Genomic DNA, 25753 nt, shown 5'->3' on the forward strand with positions numbered 1-25753 from the left:
ATTGTGGGCACTTTGAATTTATCAAATTTTTTTTGTAACATATTGCACATTTTTACAAAATATCTATTTGGTTTTTTTTTAGCTATATTCTTTTTCAAAAACACAATAACATATTTAATTCTGTATCTGTTTATTCAGTTTAATTAAGACACTAATTAAAAATATTTAGTGTAGAGCAGTGTTTTTAAGGTTACATGTTTAATAATTGTCCTTTATATTTTTATTTTTTATGCCACAGTGCACAAAACAAATAGCTTTCTTTCCCTTCCTCTGCTTTGCCACATCTTTTATTAGTCACCATTCTGTTTCATCTCTACCTGCGTTCAAATACAAACCATCACAAGAAGCTACATTTTATTTTTTTTCAACATACAAGAGAAAGCCTGGCTTCTTTTTAAATAAGGCACATTATTGTGTGGCATATACACTGTTAGATGTGACCTGTGCCATTGGCTGATTGGGTGTCAAAATACAGTGCAATACAACAACATATCACATATTTTTCAGAAGAAATGACAATGTGTTTTTGATGTACAACACCTATAGGTTACACATTTCAGGAGGCATTAGCTTAGAGTTCTTCCGTTTCCCCATCCAGTGGCACAGGCACATCAATATTGTAGTGTGTGCCTTCACCAGATCCCAACCATCCAACTGGTGTCCTGTTGAAGGACGGTCTGTTGGCAGCAGCTGCATTGAAGACAATTTCTGGTTCTGATTCTACGGGCCCAGCATCAAACTCTGGCATCTGAAAAGTCATCAACTTTGCTGCTTTGTCATATCCACCAAAAGGCATAGCTGACCTAGAAAACAATATATGGTATCTCAACAGCTGTGTACTAATAAGAAATACATGTTTTATTTGTCTATATGTCTAACAGTCTTGGGAGATAATATTTTAAGATTTCATTAGAATCTATAAATCAGTAATTAAGATTCTATTATTTACACAATCTGCATCTGAGATATAATAACCTACTGTTATAAACAATGAATAAAATGTCACCATATTCTCATCCTAATTCATTTTCTTATGAGAGACTAACATTCCTTAATATTAACATTCCAGGTTAATATACACCGATCAGCCACGACATTAAAACCACTCACTGATCAAGTGAATCACATTGATTACATTGTTACAATGGCACCTGTCAAAGAATGGGATATATTAGGCAACAACTGAACATTCAGTTGTTAAATTTCATGTGTTGGAGGCAGTAAAAATGGGCAAGTGAAAAGATCTGCGTGAGTTTGACAAGAACCAACTAGTGATGGCCAGGGCCGCCACCAGAAATTTTGGGGCCCCTAACTCAGCTCAGGGTCTGGGCCCCCTGGGGCCCGCCTCCAAATACCGCCCACTGGGTCCACACAGAGACACAAACGCACACACTGATACAACAGGACACAGATACATACTAACAGACACACATACTGAAACAGACATACACGCATACAGGCATACATACTGACACACACATACTGAGACATACACACAGGCATACATAGTGACAGACAGACACACATACATACAGACACCGACATACATACATACATACACACACACACACACACATTCATACATACAGACACTGACATCCATTCATAATGGCATACTGACAGACATACATGCATACAGACATCCATACACACATACACACAGACCTACGTTCATAATAATATGCAGACATACATTCATACTGACATACAGACATACATATATACATATATAATGACATACAGACTTACATATACACATACATAGACATGCATCAGGCAGACATACAGACATACATGTATGCATATAGACATACACAAACATACATAGACAGACATACATACGTAGACATACATGCATGCAGTCAGACAGACATAGACATACACACAGACATACACACAGACATGCATCCAGACATACATACATACAGACAGACATACATACATAGACATACACACAGACATACATACAGACATACACACATAGACATACGGACAGACATACATGCATGCAGACAGACATACTGTCAGGATCGGGACAGGGATCCAACACGCAGAGTACAAACAGGTACAGGATACGTATACCGGACCTTAGAATGGCCGGACTAACGTACGGAGAATATAGAGAATAGTCAAAGACAAGCCGAGGTCGAGGGAACGAGAAAACAGGTAAGCGAGGAACAAGCCGGGTCAAGGGTAACAGAGATAAACAGAGTAAGTCAAACAAGCCGGGTCAGAACCAAAGGGATAACAGAAATACAAGAGCACTGTGTGACTAGGCAGACTAGAACCACGACAGGGCAATGAGCAAATGGGAGAAGCAAGTTTAAATACCCTGGCTCGGAAGGGTAGACACGCCTCCGACGAGTCCTGATTAGTCTCTGAAGGATTGAGTGACAGGTCGTTCCGGGTTGGCGTCATGACGTCGGTTTCCGGACGTCATGCTAGAAAAGGTAGTGAGTCCCTCGCGGCCGGCGTTTACGTGACCGGATGGACCGCGAGGAACAGAGGAAACAGCCCGTCCGGACGGATGGACGTCTAAGTCTCTACCTCTCTCGGAGGTAGAGACTTCAGGTACCCTGACAGTACCCCCCCTCTCAGATACGCCCACCGGGCGGAAAGAACCGGGACGAGATGGGAAGCGGGAGTGAAACGCCCTGTGGAGACGAGGAGCATGAACATCCTCCTGAGGTACCCAACTCCTCTCCTCAGGACCATATCCCTTCCAATCGACCAGATATTGTACTCTCCCCCAGGAGATTCGAGAATCGATAATAGAGTTAACCTCATACTCCTCCTGACCCTCCACCTGAACAGAGCGAGGAGAGGATGATGTGGAGGAAAATCTGTTACAGACTAGTGGTTTCAACAATGAAACATGAAATGAGTTAGGGATGCGTAAGGCAGTTGGAAGAGCTAGACGATACGCAACTGGGTTAATGCGAGTTAGCACCCTGTAAGGTCCAATATAACGAGGAGCGAACTTCATGGAAGGCACTTTTAAACGGATGTTTCTTGTACTCAACCATACTCTATCACCTGGAACAAACACCGGAGCCGCCCTTCTACGTTTATCAGCGTGTTTCTTAACCAGCATAGAATTGTGCAGAAGAATCTGTCGAGTCTGATCCCACAACTTCCTCAAATTGGCAACATGAACATCAACCGACGGCACCCCCTGGGAAGAAGAAGCCGAAGGGAGAATAGATGGATGAAAGCCATAATTCATGAAGAAGGGGCTTGAACGAGTAGAATCACAAACGAGATTGTTGTGTGCAAACTCAGCCCAAGGAATCAAACCAACCCAATCGTCCTGGTGTTCGGAAACAAAACAACGTAAATATTGTTCAATCTTTTGGTTGGTGCGTTCAGCAGCTCCGTTAGACTGAGGATGATAGGCAGAAGAGAAATTCAATTTGATACCCAGTTGAGAGCAGAAGGACCTCCAAAAACGGGAAACAAATTGGGAACCTCTGTCAGATACAATTTGGGAGGGTATCCCATGTAATTGAAAAATCTCCCTTGCGAATATCTCCGCCAATTCGGGAGAAGACGGGAGTTTAGGCAGAGGAACGAAGTGAGCCATCTTGGTGAATCTGTCAACCACGGTGAGGATAACAGTCTGTTTTTTAGAGATAGGTAAATCGACAATAAAGTCCATAGCCAAACAGGACCATGGCTTCTCTGGAACCTCTAAGGGGTGCAGAAATCCACAGGGAAGGGTATGAGGTTGCTTGGTCTTAGTACAAACCTCACATGCACCGATGAAATCTTTAATATCCTTCCGTAAATCAGGCCACCAGAAGTCCTTAGAGATCAAAGCACATGTCTTGCGAATACCAGGATGTCCAGCCACCTTGCTGTTGTGGAAACATTGCAACAGTTCCAGTTGTAGAACAGGAGGAACGAAACGTCGACCTTCAGGAGTCTGTTTAGGAGCTAGATGTTGCAGTTTAATGATCTCGGCAAGTAACGGAGAGTGAATCCTGAGATTCGTGTTGGCGATAATATTGCATTTCGGAACTATAGAGGAAAGAACCGGTTCAGATATAGTAGAAGGTTCATATTGGCGAGACAAAGCATCGGCTTTGGAGTTCTTAGAACCAGGTCTATAAGTAAGCACATAATTGAAGTGGGTCAGGAATAAGGACCAACAAGCTTGTCTGGCGGACAGTCGCTTAGCTTCCCCAATATAAGACAAGTTCTTGTGATCCGTTAAAATAGTAACAGGATGTAAGGTCCCCTCCAATAAATGTCTCCACTCCTTTAAGGCCATAATGACCGCTAAGAGTTTCCTGTCGCCAATGTCATATCTACTTTCAGGGCCAGACAGTTTCTTAGAAAAAAAACCACAAGGGTGTAGTGGTTTATCCACCCCTAACCTTTGCGACAGAACAGCCCCTACGCCTGTCTCAGAGGCATCGACCTCGAGTAGGAACGGCAGAGTCGTATCAGGATGGACTAGAATTGGAGCAGAAGCAAAAAGATCCTTGAGAGTCTTGAAAGCAGCGAGAGCTTCATTAGACCAAGTCTTAGTGTCAACCCCCTGTCTGGTCATATTGGTAATAGGTGCAATAATAGAAGAGTATCCCTTAATGAAGCGCCTATAATAATTGGAGAAACCAATAAACCTCTGAATAGCCTTGAGTCCCTTAGGCAAAGGCCACTCTAAAATGGACTGGAGTTTGTCAGGGTCCATCTTAAAGCCTTCCCCAGAAATCACGTATCCAAGAAAGTCTATCTGAGACTGGTCAAAGCTACATTTCTCCAATTTACAGTATAAGCCATGTTGCAGGAGTTTGTGTAATACCTTTCTGACCTGTCTGTGGTGGGTCTCAACCTCTCTAGAGTGTATCAGTATGTCATCCAGGTATACAATAACACAATCATGTTGAAATTCCCTAAGAACCTCATTAATCAAATCCTGAAATACTGCAGGTGCGTTACAAAGACCAAAAGGCATGACCGTGTATTCATAATGCCCATAACGGGTATTGAACGCTGTCATCCACTCGTGTCCTTGCTGGATTCTCACCAAGTTATATGCCCCTCTGAGGTCCAACTTGCTGAAAATTTTAGAGCCTTTCAGACGATCAAACAGCTCGGTAATCAAGGGAATCGGATAGGCATTTCTGATGGTTATCTTATTCAAACCTCGGTAATCAATGCAAGGTCTTAGTGAACCATCCTTCTTTTTAACAAAAAAAAAACCAGCCCCGGCAGGAGAAGAAGATCTCCTAATGAATCCCTTGTCTAGATTCTCCCGAATATACTCCTCTAGAACTGAATTCTCCTTAGTGGATAGGGGGTATACATTGCCCCTCGGAGGCATGGTACCAGGTAGTAAGTTAATTTTACAATCAAAGGTCCTGTGTGGAGGTAGAGTATCAGCATTCTTTTTGTCGAATACTGCTTGTAAGTCTAGGTACAGGGGCGGTATCTGTATCTCTGTAGACTGGGTAGAACTACCTGGTGTGTTAATTACACCCAATGGGGAAACCCTCCGTAAACAATTCTCCTGGCAACCCTGGCCCCATGAGAGTATCTCCCCTAACTCCCAATCAATAATAGGGTTATGTCTTTTTAACCATGGGTAACCCAGGACTATGGGAACAGAAGGGGATGAAATAAGCATAAGCGATAAGTTTTCCTCGTGTAAGATACCAACAGTTAAGCTAACTGGGATGGTCTCACGAGAGATAACAGGCTCAAGTAAAGGTCTACCATCTATGGCCTCAACGGCCAAGGGTGTATCCCTTAACTGGGATGGGATAGTGTGTTTAGTAGCAAAGGCTTGATCGATAAAATTCTCAGCAGCACCGGAATCTATCAAAGCCATGGTCCTTAGTACTCCCCTTTCCCAGGTTAAAGAAACTGGTAGCAGAAGCCTGTGATCTTTATAATTATGCGTAGAGGACAAAATAGAAACACCCAAGGCCTGTCCTCTAGAGAAACTTAGGTGCGAGCGTTTCCCGAACGATTAGGACAATTCAGGCGTAGGTGACCTCTGACTCCACAATACATGCATAATCCCTCCCTTCTCCTGTACTGCCTCTCCTCCTCTGAGAGGCGAGTATTGCCTATCTGCATAGGTTCAGGACATAGTGAGGTAGTGGAATCAGGACTTTGAAATTCGGGAGCTAATTTAAATGAAGGTCTAAGGTTCCTCTCTCGAGTGTTCTGTCTCTCTCTTAAACGCTCATCAATACGAGAAATGAATGAAATTAAATCCTCCAAATTTTCAGGAAGCTCTCTAGTAGCAACCTCGTTGAGGATTACATCTGATAGCCCATTCAAAAATACATCTATATATGCCTGCTCGTTCCACTTAACTTCTGCCGCCAAAGACCTGAACTCTAGTGCATAATCCACAAGAGTTCGGTTCTCTTGTCTCAGGCGCAACAGTAATCTAGCTGCATTGACCTTTCTACCAGGAGGGTCAAAAGTTCTTCTAAAGGTAGCTACAAAGGCATTATAATTATATACCAAAGGGTTATCATTCTCCCATAATGGGTTGGCCCATCTCAGAGCTTTCTCAATGAGTAAGGTGATAATAAATCCAACCTTCACCCTATCTGTAGGATAGGAGCGAGGTTGTAATTCAAAGTGGATACTGATCTGGTTAAGGAAACCACGACACTTCTCAGGTGAGCCACCATAACGTACTGGTGGTGTAATACGGGAAGAGGCACCTACAGTGGCTACCTCTAGGCCTGAGCTCACAGGAGAAATAGAAGTAGTACGCGTCTCCTCTGGCGGGTTATTGGCACGAGACAATAACGCCTGTAGTGCTAGCGCCATCTGATCCATTCTGTGCTCCATGGCTTCGAACCTAGGATCAGAAGGACCAAGCTGACTGTTTGTACTTGCAGGATCCATTGGCCCTGTCGTAATGTCAGGATCGGGACAGGGATCCAACACGCAGAGTACAAACAGGTACAGGATACGTATACCGGACCTTAGAATGGCCGGACTAACGTACGGAGAATATAGAGAATAGTCAAAGACAAGCCGAGGTCGAGGGAACGAGAAGACAGGTAAGCGAGGAACAAGCCGGGTCTAGGGTAACAGAGATAAACAGAGTAAGTCAAACAAGCCGGGTCAGAACCAAAGGGATAACAGAAATACAAGAGCACTCTGTGACTAGGCAGACTAGAACCACGACAGGGCAATGAGCAAATGGGAGAAGCAAGTTTAAATACCCTGGCTCGGAAGGGTAGACACGCCTCCGACGAGTCCTGATTAGTCTCTGAAGGATTGAGTGACAGGTCGTTCCGGGTTGGCGTCATGACGTCGGTTTCCGGACGTCATGCTAGAAAAGGTAGTGAGTCCCTCGCGGCCGGCGTTTACGTGACCGGATGGACCGCGAGGAACAGAGGAAACAGCCCGTCCGGACGGATGGACGTCTAAGTCTCTACCTCTCTCGGAGGTAGAGACTTCAGGTACCCTGACACATACATACACAGACAGACATACATACACATACATGCATCCAGACACACAGACATACATGCATACAGACAGACATAGACATACAGACAGACATGCATGCATCCAGACAGACATACATACATAGACATACATGCATACAGACATACACGCATACAGACAGACAGACAGACATACATACACAGACATGCATACAGACATACATACAGACACACAGACATGCATACAGACATACACATACGTGCATACAGACACACAGACATGCATACAGACACACAGACATGCATACAGACAGACAGACATACACAAACATGCATACAGACACACAGACAGACAGACATACACATACATGCATACAGACACACAGACATACATAAAGACAGAGACACACATACATGCATACAGACACATACATACATACAGACAGACAGACATACACATACATGCATACAGACAGACACAGACAGACAGACATACACACAGACAGACACAGACATACATACATACATGCACACACACAGCTCATTTTCCAGCCACCCTCCTGTCTCTTACCTTTTCTTTGCAGGAGGGTGGCTGGGGATGATGGGAGTCGGCGCTGCTCCCTCTTCATTGCCGGGCTCTCCCTCTTTGGGCGCGCTCCTCCCGTGCGGAGTGAGCTGGGAGGAAGTGAGCACTTCCTCCCAGCAGCACTTGCGGCTGCTTTTTTTTTTTTTTTTTTTTTAAAAGGGGCCCGGTCGCGCTATACAACGGTCACAGCGCAACTGTTATGGTTGTCATGCCCTGATGGCGGCCCTGGTGATGGCAGACTGACTTTTCCAGAGCATCTCCAAAATGGCAAGTTGTTACATCCTGCTCTGTTCTGCGGAGTTGTCTGGTCTTGGCTTCTGGTGTCCAGTACTCTTTTTACAATTCTTGTTTAGTTTTTCTTGGATTTCTGGTTTTCTATTCCATGTCTGGTTTTCTTTACCCTGCACCAGGCCCTAATAATCCATTTCCACACAGTGACTCCTACTATCAAGATCAGGCATACTGGGTCCCGGTCACTGGACCGCCACCTCTGACAGTATGGCCGTAGGCCCTTATGGAGTTCATGGAGTGGACTCTGCAGCTTTCCTGATCTGCCCTGTCTGTATTCTGTCCTGTCTGGATTATTTAGTGTACAAGAGTTCCTGTATCTGGACCAGTCTGCTGGAGATGACTTCCTCATTCTTGTTCAGTCTGCCTAAATCCTGTCTTGGAGGAGGTCTTTCTGCTAAGCAGTTTGGTGGTCTCTGCAGGTGTCCTCGTGTGATGCTTGGTTCCGGTTCTGATTCCGATTCCTGTTTTGTGGCAGTGCTCCTGGTTTTCTGGTTTTCTATTCCATGTCTGGTTTTCTTTATATGTTTGTTTTATGTTGTTACACCCGTTTCATTATTTTTTCCATTAATCCTTTTGCTTCAGTTGGTTCCTGCAGGCAGTTGTTCCAAGTCCTCTGCCCCTTTCTTGCAGGTAAGTACTGTGTGTGTTTTATTATTGTTTATTTAGTCATGCATATGTAGGCAGTCTAGGACCCACCGTAATTGGGGTACTTTAGCACAGTGGTGGGCTGCATACATCTTGGCCATTTATGTATGGCTAAATCTCCAATGTTTTACATAAATAGTACTTAGTTATGTCTCCTCTTGTTTTGCCTAGTATCTCTTGTCTTGTTTTATTTTGTCTTGTATTCCTAGTTCATGTACAGTCGTGTCCTGCCCTGTTCATGTTTCCCTCATGTCTTGTGTACACGTTCTGGGTTCTGCTTTCTGTTCTGCTCCGGTTCTGGGTTCTCCTAATTCTGTCTTGTTTTCTTGTTTGGTGTCTATTCTAGTCTTGCCTTGTTTCTATACTGGATACATGTCTGCTGCAGAGCCTCCTAATCCAGTTCCTGGAGGTCTGCATATTGTCATCTGGCACCTGGGATCCGCAGAAGCTGCATCAGGGCCCTGGTATGTGGCCGCACAAATGCTGGTGCTCAACACCAGGGGGCATGTGGTTACCCTGCACCAGGTCCTGATAATCCATTTCCACACAGTGACTCCTACTATCAAGATCAGGCATACTGGGTCCCGGTAAACCGGACCGCCACCCCTGACACAAGTCTTGTGGGGTGTTCTCAGTATGCAGTGGTTAGTACCTACTGAAAGTGGTACTAGGAAGTACAAACGATGAACCATGGTTCAGGGTAATGGGCACCCAAGGCTTATTGATGCACATGGGGAGGGAAGGCTTGCCCATCTGGTCCCATCACACAGAAGAGCTACTGTAGCTCAAATTGCTGAACATCTTTATGTTGGCCAAGATAGAAAAGTGTCAGATCACCCAGTGCATTGCAATTTGATGCATATGGGGCTGCATAGCCACAGACGTGTCCAACGTTGAAAGCTCCAAGTACAATTTTTATACAGCATTCTTGGCAAACCAACCTACTAAGGTTATTTTTTTTTAAAGAATACCTGTTTTAACCCCTTAAGGACCAAACTTCTGGAATAAAAGGGAATCATGACATGTCACACACGTCATGTGTCCTTAAGGGGTTAAAGGAATAGGATGATGATACAAAGACATTCTTTAAGAATGATGAATTTTCTAAATTAAAAAGGTTTTCATTAACTAAGAATTAATTAAGACATTCTAACATCTCACACATATTTGTGAACATAGGGGGTAGAGACCACTTGACTTCTTTTAGCGAGTCCTAAGTATAAGAGGGAATCACCATCCCCTGGTGTCATAATGAGAGATCTTATATGTTTATTTTGCATACATTTATTTTGCATGGGACTATGAGGAAGTCCAATGTTCTTTTCTCACTGATACAACATCCTGAGGATTCTTACCTTATTTAAAAGCCAAGGCATGGGTGCAAGGGTGGATTTCACGGTCCAGTAAATTAAACATAAAAGGATATAAAGTGTGGGAGATAAGGGGGGGGACAGTAACTTTTTTTTTTTAAAACAGATTCATTAAAGCATTACAGACTATACTGAGCCTATTTAGTAAAGGTTTTTTTTTTTTTTCCATGAGAAATGATTTGTTACTTTTGCACCTTTTCCTTTGTATTTTTGCAGTACTGTTACAGATCCACAGAACATTTATTTCTGGAGGCACATTGATTGGTCAACAAATGACAAAAGATGGGATGAAAAGAAATAACAAAGATTTAAAAAAAAGAAACCCCCACTTAAGTCATGTATGGACTAATATTTTGAAGTGATGTAACGTTTGTTACCTGTTGAATGATTTATATTTGACGAGCTCTGCCTTTGTACAATAATCCAGCAAATTTATGTTGAGATTACTTGCTTGTTGTGGGTCAATTCCCATTGCTTTGTCCCATGGGGAGAGGTAAGTCTTGAAAATAGTGATATGCTTCCCACCTGGACCATCTTGACCCGAATGACCATCTAAAGTCACAATGAAAAAGCAAAACAAATAACAAATGCATTAAATAAATCAGTATACATAATTTTTACAAAATTCTTATAAAGACTACATTACAATTTGTATTGTGTATGGACGATAGGCCTGTAAATGGGTGTTTGGACATGGAGTGGCAGGCTAGACTGGAGGGATCTGTCACACATTAAATTTGGCTTTTGTTGTCTATGTGCTGCTAATATGCTTAGCATTATGTTTCTATATGTCAACTGGTACCTGTGTAATTATGTTTTGGTCAAGTAGGTAATACTTAACAATAGTATTAAACCCCCTATGTGCTAAAGGAATACTCCAAGCACCATATCCATTATGGCATTCTACAGTGGTTATGATGCCAAGAGTGCCCTGGCGTCCCCCACTGCAAAGAATCAAACCGTTTAGTAACAGTTTAACTTTTTACCTGTGGCTACACCTCACCTCCTCTCCTCAGAAACTCCTAAGCAGGAGATCCAGAGGAGAAAAGGTGCTGAGTGGCACCCGGCAGATCCCAAGTAAAGAATCAAACTAAACATTTTGACTCCTTGCGTTTGAGCGGTGGGGGAGGGGGGGTTGACGGCACTTCTGGTACTATGACCACTACAGTGCACTGTAATTGTTACTGTGCTTGGAGTGTTCCTTTAAAGGTTAAATTAAAAGCACTAAAACTACTTTAGCTTAATGAAGCAGTTTTTCGTGTATAGATCATGCCCCATGCAGTCGCAATGCTCAATTATCTGCCATTTAGGTGTTAAATCACTTTTGTTTCTATTTATGCAGCCCTAGCAAAACACCCCCTGGCTGTGACTAAGACAGCCTGCATGAAAAAATTTCAATCAGATGTTACGTTTGCATCTCCTGCTTTGTAAATTAAACTTTAACCACACACAGGTGAGTCCTGTATGGCCTAGAGAGCTATTAACAGAGCAGAAGATAAGAAATTATAAATTAAACAAACTGTGCAGTCAAGAAAGCATAAACATTAGATCTCTCTTTAGAGGAAGTGTTTAGGAGGACTGTGCAAGTCACAAGCAGGGAGGTGTGACTAGGCCTGTATAAACAAAGTGATTTAACTCCTAAATGGCAGAGAATTGAGCAGTGAAAGTGCAGGTGCATGATCTATACAACAAAATTGCTTCATTTAGCTTAAGTTGTTTTGGTGCCTATAGTGTACTTTTAATAAATAAGATATAACTTCATTGTTTTCATTTTCTCAAGTAAAGAAACAACCCTAAATAGACGATGATGAATCGTGATAAATTGACTTAGAAGTAATTTTAGTGAGAGGCCAATCTGTGGAGCCACAAAATAAATTGATTACCTCAAATCACATATGTGAAGAAAATAGACTAATTTTTGGTATTTTCTTCTTCATTTCGGGATTTTCTGCTTTATTTCGGTTATTTTGTATTTACTGATTTGGTAGATTAATTTACCAAACACCGACCACCCTCCTGGCTCATTATCTTCAAAGGGAACCTTCTATTAAGCGCTCTCTGGGCGGCTGCCGTTCGAATAGTCGAATGCCACGTGGAAGAGAAAACTGCGGCCATCTTGTTTTCACGAAAAGAGGCAGCGGGACTTGGTCGTTGAGTGTCTAGAACTAAAATCGGACACTCGACTTCCCGAACACCGCTGAAAACATACAAACGCCTGCTTCCTTTTGTTGCCGAACAGCCAGGAGAGCGCCGTTCGGTAGTTTGGTTCCCATACACACGGGGATCAATCACTCCATGAGCTCCGTTCATGGGTTTATTCGTTTATTTGGCTTTTTTGAAATCGACCGACTGCACACACTAAACTAATGGACCTATTTTGGGCAGGAGCCTCGTGTGCGGTCAGTGAACTAAGACTTCCATACTTTTTGAGAACCCCTGAACCGATCTGGGTGAAATTTGAATAAGTTGGTCTCCCAGATCGGGGCTATCAGGGGACTTGTGGGGATACCATGTGTATAAAGGGGTGTTCTAAGTTTTGGGGAAATTGTGTGCCCTTTGCCTGGAGATAATTGTGTTATCCTTTAACTTATCTCATTATCTCCCAGGCAGAGGAAGGGAGTAAATCTGTACTATGATTGGTTGTCACTTTTGTTTACTGTGGGAGGTCCTCTTGCAGGAGGATTTCCATAAAAGCCAGTGTGGCATCAATAAAATATTATTCCTGTTGTACCCTTCATGACGTCTAGGCTCATGCTTGGGTAACCTTTTAATTGCTGGGAAGATTTGTCTTGGAAGCTGCATTCAACTCTACTATTCCTGTACACCCTAACTGCAGCTATAATCACTTATGCTCAGCTATTTGGAAAGTAATAGAATAACTCAGTACCATAACCACTGAGGTTCTTAACAACATATATTTTATCTACATATAATATATTTTTATTTATGAGAAGAACCATATCATGTGATATTACTTACCTTTTCCTCCTGAGCCATCAATGCCTTCCCTTCCTCCTTTTCCTCCGCTGCTGGAATCACCAGCCTGTCCACCGCCAACACCGCCCTTACTTCCAGGCTTTGGTGGGGGTATTGGTGGTTGGTGCCCTCCATGCCCATGCTGTCCACCTGATAGACTTGACACCATTCGTCCTCCGCCATGTCCCAAACCATAACCTCCTCCTCCGACTCCTGTATGTCCTCCAGGTCCTAAATCACCTCCAGTAGCTATAAATTTTTGGAAGTGGTCCTGCAGAGAAGAAAAAAAGTAATAAAACTCATTAGTTTAACAGCACCATAATACATATTATTGTGCTTTGTTTTTGTGAGTTTGACTTTACATGGTTTAGTGGCATGCATGGCATTAATAATACAGTATACTACACAGTATTGTGTGTCCTTTTCCTTATTTCCATGTTTTTTTGAAAACCTGTCGATTACCTGGAATTTGAAAGGTAATATTGGATAATACCTTCATATGTGCACTGTTCAAACATGACACTTCTGCTTTTAGCAATCTGTATGTGCAGCATTTCTGCTAGTAACCAGTGGAGGCTTGTCCATAAAGGCACCTGGGGCATTGCCCCATCCATTTTTTGTGTGGGTAAAATGTATTTGCAATACTTTAGAAATATTAAGATTCTTTTTCTGGAGGGGAGGGTGGTAAGCCAAAAAATATGGGAACAATTAGTGTATCTTTAATTCTGTAATAGGTTTTATGCTAACTGTTTGGAAAAGCTTACTTGGGAGCATTTAGGCATGTAAAAAATGGGGCTGGTTTGAAATCTTCTCTGTCTGTTGCAGCAGGTTTTGCACATGCCTAGTCTCCTTTAAAAAGGAATTTCAGGAATTTCCATTGAGTTGCCATTTGGACAGCAGAACCAGCTGCCCATGCCATTGGCCTCTCTATTCAGGGGCCATTATTGACTCATAGCACCAGGAGGTGGGGTTATAGTGCCAACAGGAGAAAGAAGCAAGACGCCATATTGGAAGTAACACCGAGAGATCACAGCAGTAGCAGCTCCTGGCCCTGCCAAATGTAAGAGTATAATATTACATTATTCTCTCCCCTATTGCTCCAGTGACAGCCTGAGGGCTGATATACTTGTTTCTGTGTCCGGACAGTCTTTAAAAAGATAATTTACTCACCCTATTTCCAGCACTGAGCCAGTCTTGTCCCATCTGACTCTGTCCTGCTCCGCCTCCTGGGCTGAGATCATCAAATTTGACAATCTCATCCAATCCAATGCTTTCCCATAGGAAAACATTAGGCAGCTATTGCTCGTGTGTGGCAAAACACAGTCCTGGCCAATCAGCATCTCCTCATGGAGATGCATTTAATCAATGTATCTCAATAGGGAGTGTTCGGCATCTCCATGCAGAGCGTGGAGTACAGCACTGACCAAGGAAGCCCCTAGTCACCATGTAGGTGACTAGAAGTGTTCCTAGGCAGTAATGTAAAGACTGCCTTTAATCTGTGGAATTCCTTAAAATCAAGCTGCTGAGGAGGAGGTGGTCTCTGGGTGAGATTGCGGAGAGGGAAAAAATGTTTTTGTTAAACTACCTCTTAATAGTTTGATAGAATTTTTTATTATTTTTAAAGAACCCATACTTCTTTGCATTTCTCATGTTAACAAGTTTGTGTTCTTTTTAGTATATTGTGGTTTTTATTTCAAGATATTATAGCAATAAAAATCTGCATATTTTTTATAGGTTTGTGTTTTTTTTTTATATATATTTCTAATGTTAATTTGTTTCTATAAGATTTTTATATTAACACATATCCCTGAGATTTTTTTAACACAGCACTGCGAGGGTTGTACATATGAGAGAGTGTTTCTTAAACATAATGCAACACGAATCCAAAAATTAATGGAACACCACAGCAATATTGCTGAAAAACTTAAATGTTAAGTAGAAATGTGTGAAAACTAAACTAAGTAATCATTAAACACACTAGAAAAAAATATTTAATTATTCTATTTTTTTTTTAAACCTACATGCTTTTTTTTTTTGTTTGTTTATCAGTGCGAACTAGCCGTATTTACATATTGCTATACATAATGATTTTTCAATTAATTTCAATTCAAGCAATCGTGTACAATATCCAATACATAGTTATTTTTTTTGTACACGGCGACCCACATGCTAGCATTTTGCCACTGACAGTGTAAATGCAGGCTCTGCAAAGAGAATCTGTACACCAGCTTCCAGAACAGCTGTTCAATTAGCTAAATATAGACAGAAATACAAGAAGTAAAAAATCAGGAGAGTCGCTGGGATTATATAACCCTGTGTGCTTAGAGGCTTGAACGACAGAACAGAACACACCAATCAGAGGAGAGAAGAAGGTGCAATGACCAAAGGACCTGCACATAGCACTAAACAGGAATGCTGTTACGTGCCTTAACCCTTAACCTTTCCATTGCTGGAGCCTTGTTAAAAGATCTCAAATAATAGCATGCATATTAATAAAAAGGCAAGACTTATTCACACTATTTCACTTTATAAAAGTGAACAGAGCTTTATTCATTAAGCTGTGAGATTTGCTGAAAGGAATTGCAGCAATTCTAGGCCAGAGTAGCCGAGTTTGAAAATTAGTTTTGCCCCAAATTTTGCTACTTTTACCAATTCTCTACAATCCCCAGTTTAGTGAATAAAGTCACATTTTTTCAGCTCTCACAAAAGGAGGTATTTTTATTTCCCTTAATTTTAAAGGAACACAATAACAATAATGCCAAAAAAACATAAAAGTTAAGTAGAAATGTATAGGAATTAATAGGTGATAACTAAGCACACTAGAAAAAAACAACAACAAAAAAACTAGTTTTTTGTTTACTAGTGAGCCTGTATTTACATATTGCTATTCATAATTATTATTATTTATTTTTTTTAATCTGTAAAATTTTCGAATTGGGAGACAATATAACCACTGTCTTGTTGCATATTTTCTTTCTTTAGGGATAATATTATTTGTGTATTGCAAAATGTTTGGTACAGTGGAGGTTTGACATCATTCCCTCCTGAAATAGTTGGCTAGAATATTCCCATTTGGAAATGTTATTTCTATAGTTCGGACATGAAGGAGTTTATAGGAAGTATGGTGAGAATATGATCATCAATAAGATATTGCTTTAAGAATGTGTTGTCACTGTAAGGTATGACATAGACTCGAAGCGATGCACTGTTGGCCCTAATAGGTTCTCTGAGTGGAATGATTGAGACCACCACATGTGTTTCTATTTCCACCATCCTTATGATGAGTTTCCTAAACCATTGCTGAGTTTGTTTTAAATGTTACGGTCTCTCAGATATCAATCCCAATTCTGTTTCTTTATATTTAGTCAGCACCCTTGCCCATCTACCTATCTGGCTTTGTGGAAGTTTAATACTAATTAAATAATGAATTTATTTTTTAAATTTATTTTAACCATGCACACAAATTTCTTATGAATAGCCAAGTATCATTTACTTTCAATTATCAATCTGTTATTGGGCGAGTTAAACAAAATAGGAATTCTGAGTGTTTTACAGTGTGCACAAGAGAAAATATGATAAAGTAATATGGGAGAACAAATATGAGTCATTATTTCTCAAAACCAGAAAGTTGTCTAAATAGGCTCCAACCCAAGTCTTTAAATTATATCTAGGTTTATCCCACATTCACAGTTCCATCCATAGCATAGGAAAGGAGTGGGCAATCTGAGGCCCTCCAGATGTTTTGGACTACATCTCCCATAACGCTCTTAGGGCCGTAGTGCTAGCAAAGCATCAAGGGAGATGTAGTCCATAACATTTGGAGGGCCGAAGACTGCCCACCCATGGCATAAGATGATTGGAACTGCTCAATAAATTGCAATCGTACCGCAGCTGTTATCACTTTATACACAGCTGGGTTCACAGGTTTGCAATGCAGTTTGTGTATGTCAATCGGTAAAGCCACCAACTTCACATGTGTAGCCTTGACTTGGTTGTCTCTGGGAAGAAAAAATAGATTTTTTTTCTTCCAATTTGTGCATGCACAGAAGGCAATGTAAACTCTTTCATCACTGTGTTTGAGTCAGGGGGGCTTACTTATTGTTGCAGCAATTTTTGTTACAAATCCCCACAGTTAAAGCCATTCCAAGCATTGGGTGCGGATGAAGGGTACTCTTTGCACCATATCCTTTACAATTCTGCAAAGTTGTTATGCTGCTTAAGCTGACTCTTTAAATGGACACTACAAACACCAGAAAAACTACAGCTTAATGTAGTTGTTCTAGTGAGTATAGTCAATCCATACAGGCATTTTACTGTAAACACTGCCTTTTCTGAGAAAAGGCAGTGTTTGCCCTGGCTGCCCCTGGTTCAGAGAAAAGGCAGTGTTTACATTGCTGCCTAGGGACACTTTCAGTGGCAGTTACTCCTGGGGCATGCTGCACAGTGCACAGCACTGACGTTCAGCGTCTGAGGATATGCTGATTAACATGCATGACTTTTGGGTCTGCCCCCACCCTGCCTTCTTGGCTGATATCATCAGAAGGAAAGCATTGGATTGGTTGAGATCATCAATTCTGATGATGTCAGCCAATGAGGCAGATTGGGGGAGGAGCCAGTGTCCGCAGACCTATGCAGCACTGGAATAAAGATGAGTTTTTATCCTATATAAGAGGGGTAAGGGTGGCAAGGGAGACCCAGGGTTCTAAATAGTATTTTTAACTATAGGGTTAGGAATATACATTGTTCCTTTATTGTACCTGTTTTGCAGTGGTTTTTAAATACCATTATTAATATCTAAATTGGCACTTAAGAATGTAAAACAGAGCACAATCAGCTCATTATTATGCATGCTTGCAAGATTGTGTCTCTTGCTTCAATTATTATTTGTATACATTGACTTGAGTCATTAGCTTTGGTCTACACACTATAGCAATTAATGACTAGATACATCAATGTTAATTTGCATACCAACTCTAAGTAGCCAATTAAATCATACATGCATTTTGTACATTCTTAAATATTCAAGAGGAATTTAACTATTAATTAGTATTAAAGATTAAAACTTAAAAACATTCTAACCTACTAAGTCCAACCATTCTTTCATGGTCCTACCAGTTGAAGCATTTAAATTACATAGACAAACAGATTTACAAATAGTATTTGCCCTCTCTATTACCATATCATTTTTATCACCTCTATTACACTTGGCCATTGATTAATGCATAAAAAAACGTATATAGTATTGTGACAAAAGCTCCTTGCCCTGGACGTTTGCCACAAATTCATGGAGGAGTGTAGAAGCTGGCCTCCTGCCCATCGACTATGGACCATATACAAAGACCCTGTTTGGAAGTTAAATCTCCCCAACCACCATTATTAGCTTGCCCTGGGTGCCCCTGGTTCGGCACTTTCCCTTCATGTGAATGGAACCGAAAGCTTGCTCTCTGACGACCGTTTGCGTGAACCAAACTCACAAGTAGTCCCAGTGGTTAGCCGTGACCGCTATGGAACTAATTTTGGCATGAGGACTTCGTGGGTTCCTGGTCACCTCAGCGGGACTTAGCTACAAATGTCATGGAACTGTTTTCAACATGAGGTGACCGTGTGGTTCCCGGACAACTTAGTTTGCGGTTTTGAACCACTTTGAAATACGCCAGGAGAGCACTTTTTGGAGGGAAGGTGCCTGAGAATAAGACATTATGAAACGCTCCATAACAGCAAGCCGGAGCATCCCGTTTTGTGGCTGCAGGAGCTCTGGAAAGTTTTGGGCATAGGATCATGTGTGCGGCCGGTCAGAACTTTAACACTATGAACACTATTTGGAGAACTTGGGCGCTCAGATCAGGGCTATTTAACAATATAATATTTGTGGGGGTTCCTATGTCTTATATGTATTTTTAATATTTTATGTTTGTTATGTTTTTATACTTAGTCATCCTGACTCATAATTCATGGGCGTGTTGTGGGAGTGTTATGGGCGTGATGTGGGAGTGTTATGGACATGTTGGACTGTAACCCTGATGTGTATAAAAGCAGGCCATCTGGCAAGAATAAATTATTCCTGTTGTACCCTTCATCAAGTCTAGGCCGATGTTTGGATAGCTCAGAGCTTTAATCACTGCTTCACTTGGAATTTGGGAGAACTACAGCGCATATACTCAGTCGGAGTATAGGGGATCCTTTACAGGAATGTTGCAAGGTCTTCCCACTTACTGCTTTATGGAACATAGATATGAGTGCAATGAGATTTAATTCACCACCAGCCTTGGGCATTCGTCCAAGTTGGTGTTCCTTGAATTCTTTAACTTGTAGGACGAATGAGAATATCAGAAGATCTCTCCTAACTGCCTAGGAGTGTGTGTGGGTGTGGATGGTAACTTCTCTTATAAGGACTGTTTCCAAGTGTTGACTATCTTGTCTATTTGGTATATCTATGGAAAGCTGCATCCACTGAATATTGACAATATTGACTATCTTGCAGCATATAACCACTGCATTAGCTCCATTATGGTGCTTGCTGACTTGTAATACGGAGAGCACAGACACATCACACCTTCTATTATAGAGACCCAAACATAAGAATAGTGATAAAGGTATGCAGGAAAGAGCACAGGCATCAACTGACCCTGGCTGCACTAAACTACTAGATTACGTCAGAGATTGATAGAATTATTATTATTATTTTATTATTTATAAAGCACCAGCAAATTCTGGAATTACACGATGATGGAGGTGATAATGTAGAGATACATGAGACATGATAGCGAGAGACATGTGGGTGATGGACAGAAATACAGGAGGTAAAGGAGAGAGTCATGGGGTGGAAGTCTAGTGAGACATGGGAGGGTGGTGTGAGAAATGAATGGCTATGAGGACATATATCATGGGAAGCTGACAGAATCTTATGAGGTTGACAGACATAAGAGGTCAGGACACTAGAGTGAAAACACCTGGATCAGTACCCAAAATTGGATACCAATGTTCTTTTCTCATATCTCCATTGACTAGACTAAGCACATCATGCCGACCTTGACCACAAATTAATTCCCTTTAATAAACAGGAAAATTGGCAGAACTGCTTGCCCCAGTTTGACGTAGGAGCCTCTGACAATGGGAGAGGTCCAATGAAAGTCACATTATAGTATAAGAACAGTTGATTGAGATAACTTCAAAATTGAATAAGTGACCAAGCTAATGGTATGTGTGCAATTTGGGCCAAACAGCAAAACAGGCTAAATGGACACAACAATTTTCAAATATTTTAACACTGAGTAAGGGTTCCTGGCCACCCAAAGACAAGCCCTTACTGTAGGTATGACTAAGGCAGAGATTACACATGTCCTTCTAGCAACACCAATTCATACAAGCATTGGGTTACCATGAGAGACTGAGATTGGTCAGCTAAAACTCTCTGCCAATCATTGTAGCCCATTTCTGCTCTAGCTAATACTTCCTCATTAGCCCACTCAGTACAGATTGGATGTGCTGCCATGGAATCTCATTTAGCTTTAAACCATTCAAAAATTATTTAACACTGAATGGAAGAATGGTTCCAAAGTTCTCAGACACTATAGCCACTTCAAAGAGATTAAGCAGATACCGTGGCTAGAACTTGCTGTTCTTCTGCTTTTCAGTTTAAAATGTTTGCAGGTTTATTCACTAAACTATGAGTTGTCTGTAATTCACAAGAGAATCACATATTTAATGCCAACATATCGGAGCTGAAATCATAGCTGGCTTGCAGTTTTTTTTCTCAATCCATCTATTTTGCAACAAAAATTTGAATTTCTCTAGTGAATGCATGATTTGATTAATAATCTAAAACAATCCCACTTACAGTGCACCAGAGATTATATGATAGGTTAATTCATTTTTAAATCTCACATTTATCTGAGGACCCAGTAAGGTTTGGAAACCATGAAGACTAAAACATGGTTCCAAATGCAATACAACACCAAATTAGAGTATAATTCTGAACCATTCTCTTACCACTGAATTGTCTGAAAATACATCTGGATTGTTTTCATAGATGAATTTTTCCACTCTCTTTTGACGAAGCTTAAACATCTTGGATCCTTTATTGCTGAGCAAAGACAATTCTTCCAGCATGATGTCTCTAGGAACACTGATCTTCTTCCCTAAATTTAGTCTAGAGACAACTTGTTCTTCTTCTCTTGAGGCTATAAAACATAAACCATAAGTAATTTACAGACCTTCATGCAAGCTGGTAACATTTGCATCCTTTCAAAATGCATAATGTCTAAATTTCAGATTGTTTCAGCACAAAGATATTTGTTATTTTATTCTGCTAATAACACATTTTAGTTAGCATACCAATAACGTGAAATAAAAAAAAGAGCATATAAAAAGATGGCATAAAAAAATTGCAGAAAAGCAACATTCGGTTTACATTTGAAATTTCCTCATTTAAAGTTACTCCGTCACAACTTTATGAGTATTTCATAAAGATATTATCTTCATGAAATACTCACATAGACTGTGTTGTAATTTTACTGAATTTCCAAACCACTCAAAGAAGAACTTTGTCTCAGTATTTTTTCCTCCATTTGACAATGCTTGACTAAAGACGGAGATACCTTTTGTCAAGTTCTTTCTACGGAGGATCCTGCAATCTTGACCTAATAGACCTCAAAGCTGTACTCTTGCAAATGTGCGAGGCTACTGCGCTGACATTGGCTCCTGACAGCTGAAGTTCCAGGAGCTGAAGAGGACCAGATGGTCGAGGATGTCGGCACCCATGAGGGACACGTTCAGGTAAGTATATCCTACCTGCCCCCATGGTGATGTCACCGTCAGGCGTCTTTCCAAATTATGCAAAGATTTTCAATCAAACCACTATTTAAGTACACTACTGTTGTTTTAAAGAAAAGTAAATATTACTATTAAAGGATCTTGTACCTTTACCGTATTTACTGTATGCTTTATTATTTTTCTTGTTTTCTTCTGCATATTACCTCTAGTTGAATGATTTTGTGAGCTTTCTACTCAACCTGCGACTAGTATGTTCCTACATTCACCATTTTTCCTTCTTGTGCTCTTCTTTAGAAATCCAAACAATTTTCTGTGCTTGACTTTGTCTTGTTTGATTGTTTTTAGCGCAAACAGAAAATGGAATGTAGGGCAATCATCATCAGTTATCACGTAGTAGGTAGTTGCCTAGAGAGCAATTTATTGTAACGTGAACACACTTCTGTGAGTCTGTCTGTCTTCCTATCTGCCTATCTATCTGCAATTATTCAGTATAGATTCAGTAATTAGCGCTTTCAGGACATAAATGAGTTGCCACCTCCAAGTGTTATTTTATTCACATCCAAATATGCTCACCACGCTATGATGTGAATAAAATAGCACTTCAAGGTGCCAATTAACTTCAGTCTCAATAGTGTTTGGTTAATAAGTCTACATATCATTAGTTCAACTGGACTATGAAGTGTAGAGTACGATCATTACCAGTTTAAAAAAAAAAAAAAAAAAAAAATACATATGATAGTTCCATACAGTCATTTGGGGTAAATCAAACACATTTCTGGGAGTGTGTCTATCCAGCCATCTCTACATCCATCCATCCACCTATCTATATTTATTTATTTTAGAGGAGAGCAGAGGAAGGAAGTTTTGCTACTGTAGCAATTGTCCAAGCAAGAACCTTAAAACCAAACATACAATTTTACATTTAAAAAACAAAAAAGAACACAGCTTTTTAAAAATGTTTTATTAAATAAAACTGTTTGCAAATTGTGAGTAGGAATTTTAATTAAACACAAACACAATCAAAGAGTCAGATGTGCTATGAGAATTAATTCCAAGTGTCTTACCCATATAATAAATATAATTTATTATTATCCGGCGCTCCCCTCGGTTTTACACTTCATTAATTCACTTTGCTGAAATGCAACTTGCCAAAGATGCCAAAGCACACATTTTTCCATGTAATAAAACAAATATATTGCAAATAAAAATGTTGCCCATATTGCATTATTAATTAATGCCTCTCTACAGCACAACACTTAATTTAAATAATATTTCCATAGGAAGAATGTCTTATTTGAGGATGTTTTACCTGATTATGCGAAGAAAATATATGTGCAAAAGCAGAAAAGCAAGATATGGCCCCAAAGAAGCGTTAACCCTTTCCATTGTTGTCAGACTGACACTGACTCCATATCTCTATGCCTTAGATGCTTGGTTATGGTTATGCCAAATGGGTAAACCTCCAGAGAAACTACAGTAGCAAGATATTGAGGAAGCTGATTTATCGCAGCAAAACGCATATTGGAAGGCAACAATGATATCTATTTTTTTTCACTCTATAGCGATGAGTCTTTTTATGTAAGCAGTAAAGTTTTCTTATACATATATTGACCTGGCTGCCTGTAGTCTGTTGCTGTCTTCCGGTTTGTAAGCGGGGGTGGTACTATAGCACATGTTGTCATTTATACTTGAGCCAATATTCATAGTCTCTTGTCCATGTGAGTGAGTTTTTCCTTATTCTAGATTCACATTTCTGCCATTCAGTACCATCAACACTACTGGCCGTTTATGTTTGCTTTTGAAGATAGCATTCAGCAAAATCATTCATCATGAAGGTGTTGTGGAACCTTTAAAGACTCCATCAGTTACACAACCCAGAGCTCTATTTCACGTGAGTTGTCTATTGGGAGTGATAGCTCTTTTTATTAGTTTTTTTTTTTTTTACTGATTTACATAATTTTTTTCTGTTCTTTTTTTTTATTTTATTTTTTTATGCCCTACTCATGAGAAACTTCTGTTTCCAGTATTAAAAAACAATTTAGGTAAACATTTTTTTTTTTGCATGCTGCACCATTTTTGCATTGGTTTATGGTTTTTAGTTTTGTTACATTGTACTAATTTTGTGTATAGTTGAGGTCTATACACTATTCACACTTGTGAATGCAACGTGTTTTTTTGTTGCACTTTATATCACAATATCATTTTATTATGTGTTCGACATAGAGGTATGATTAATCTATTTAACAAGCATGTCCATGGAAACATTAGACTATACATTTTGAGCTACACATTTGTTTTCATAAAATGCACAGGGCTATGGTAAGACGACTGCATTTGATTGCAATACTCACAGCACCTACATGTGTGGTGGCAAGGCCAATAAATCTATTAAAAAAAAATTGCATAAAAATCAGACCGCATTTGGAGGCTAACTACAACAGTGATGGTATATTTACCGTGAATGGTTCATTTACAATAACCAAAATACTTACAACTGATCTCCACAAGGATTTTAGTAGACTTTTTCCTCTTGTTTGGGGCAGGTGTTCCTGATAGAGGCATGGCTGTGTTTTTGTTTCCTGTAATAAAGAATGTAAAAAAAAATCAATAACGAACATTGTCAATCCAAAAGCTTCTAAAGAGATATAGTAAGTTCTACAACCACTACATCATAGCACCTCTGGACATAGTCAGCTGTCAGCTTTCTCAGCCAGTAAAAACTATTTTAAGTTGGTAAGTTAACCAGCAAGTATTCTAGTCTGCATATCAGTGCAGACTAGAATTACCACGGTCACCGTATGTAGCCAGGTAAGTCACAAATCATTTATAAATTATATGATGGCTTACCGTGGGATGATGCTAGGGAACTCCTAGCACCATAACTACTACAGTACCCTGTAGGGGTTAAGGTGCTAAAAATATTTTTTTGGTGGTTGCACGGGAAGTGTTCATTGTTGTTGTTATATAAAAATCCAGAAAGTTTTTTCAAAGATCCCTGCTATACCTCTTTTTTAGCTTCAGATTTACCCAGCAAGGTAGTAGGTAAAGGTAGTGCTTGGCTAACGTTTTAAAGACGGTTACATGTCTACAGACAGTCATGGGTTTGAGGGAAAGGAAGGAGGTAGTTTGACTAACTTTGACCCATTATGGTAGCAGTATGATTGCATGACATAATAACTGATATAACCTGGAGATTGTGATATTAAAAATTTTATTTCTATTTTGAAATAAAGTTGCCTTCATTATATTCTTTATTGGTATATTCCATTTCTTATATGCATATGTATATTTATCTATGAAGAAACACAAGAACGCTTTTCAGAATGCCCATTTCCAAGTATTTACAGTACAGTATTTACAGTTAAAGAGGGTTCTAAGTGTTATTGTCACAAGTTTCATATGCCCAAATTAATCGTTTTCTCTACGTGATTAATCATGATTTTTTTTTTGGTAATTACTTGGTAGAAGAATGCACAAAAGGAAGCCTGTGACCTAACTCAGATGACAACCATGTAGTATACTAGTATATGTAATTATTATAATATACATGTACTGGGAAATACATTTCTGTCATGCTTAATTACTACATGAGATCATTCCTTGCAGATTTCCAAGTAAGCATCAAATCTTCTTTCATTGATCAAACACACTTTGAAAAAGCCCCTTTGGGTGAAACATGTTAGTGT

The 25753-nt window shown here is 40.2% G+C and overlaps 1 protein-coding gene across 1 annotated transcript; it reads right to left on the minus strand.

Annotated features, from left to right (window-relative positions):
* Positions 1-113: 113 nt before the first annotated feature.
* Positions 114-24646, minus strand: MYOZ1 (myozenin 1). The gene is made up of 5 exons (XM_063435340.1): positions 24560-24646; positions 21285-21475; positions 13299-13566; positions 10697-10871; positions 114-803 (listed from the first exon to the last, which is right to left on the minus strand). Exons 1-5 carry the CDS (start codon positions 24627-24629, stop codon positions 572-574), a joined length of 936 nt encoding a protein of 311 aa, XP_063291410.1. The 5' UTR covers positions 24630-24646; the 3' UTR covers positions 114-571.
* Positions 24647-25753: the final 1107 nt, after the last annotated feature.

This window comes from Pelobates fuscus, chromosome 10 (assembly GCF_036172605.1).
Source record: "Pelobates fuscus isolate aPelFus1 chromosome 10, aPelFus1.pri, whole genome shotgun sequence".
Taxonomy (NCBI): Eukaryota; Metazoa; Chordata; class Amphibia; order Anura; family Pelobatidae; genus Pelobates; species Pelobates fuscus.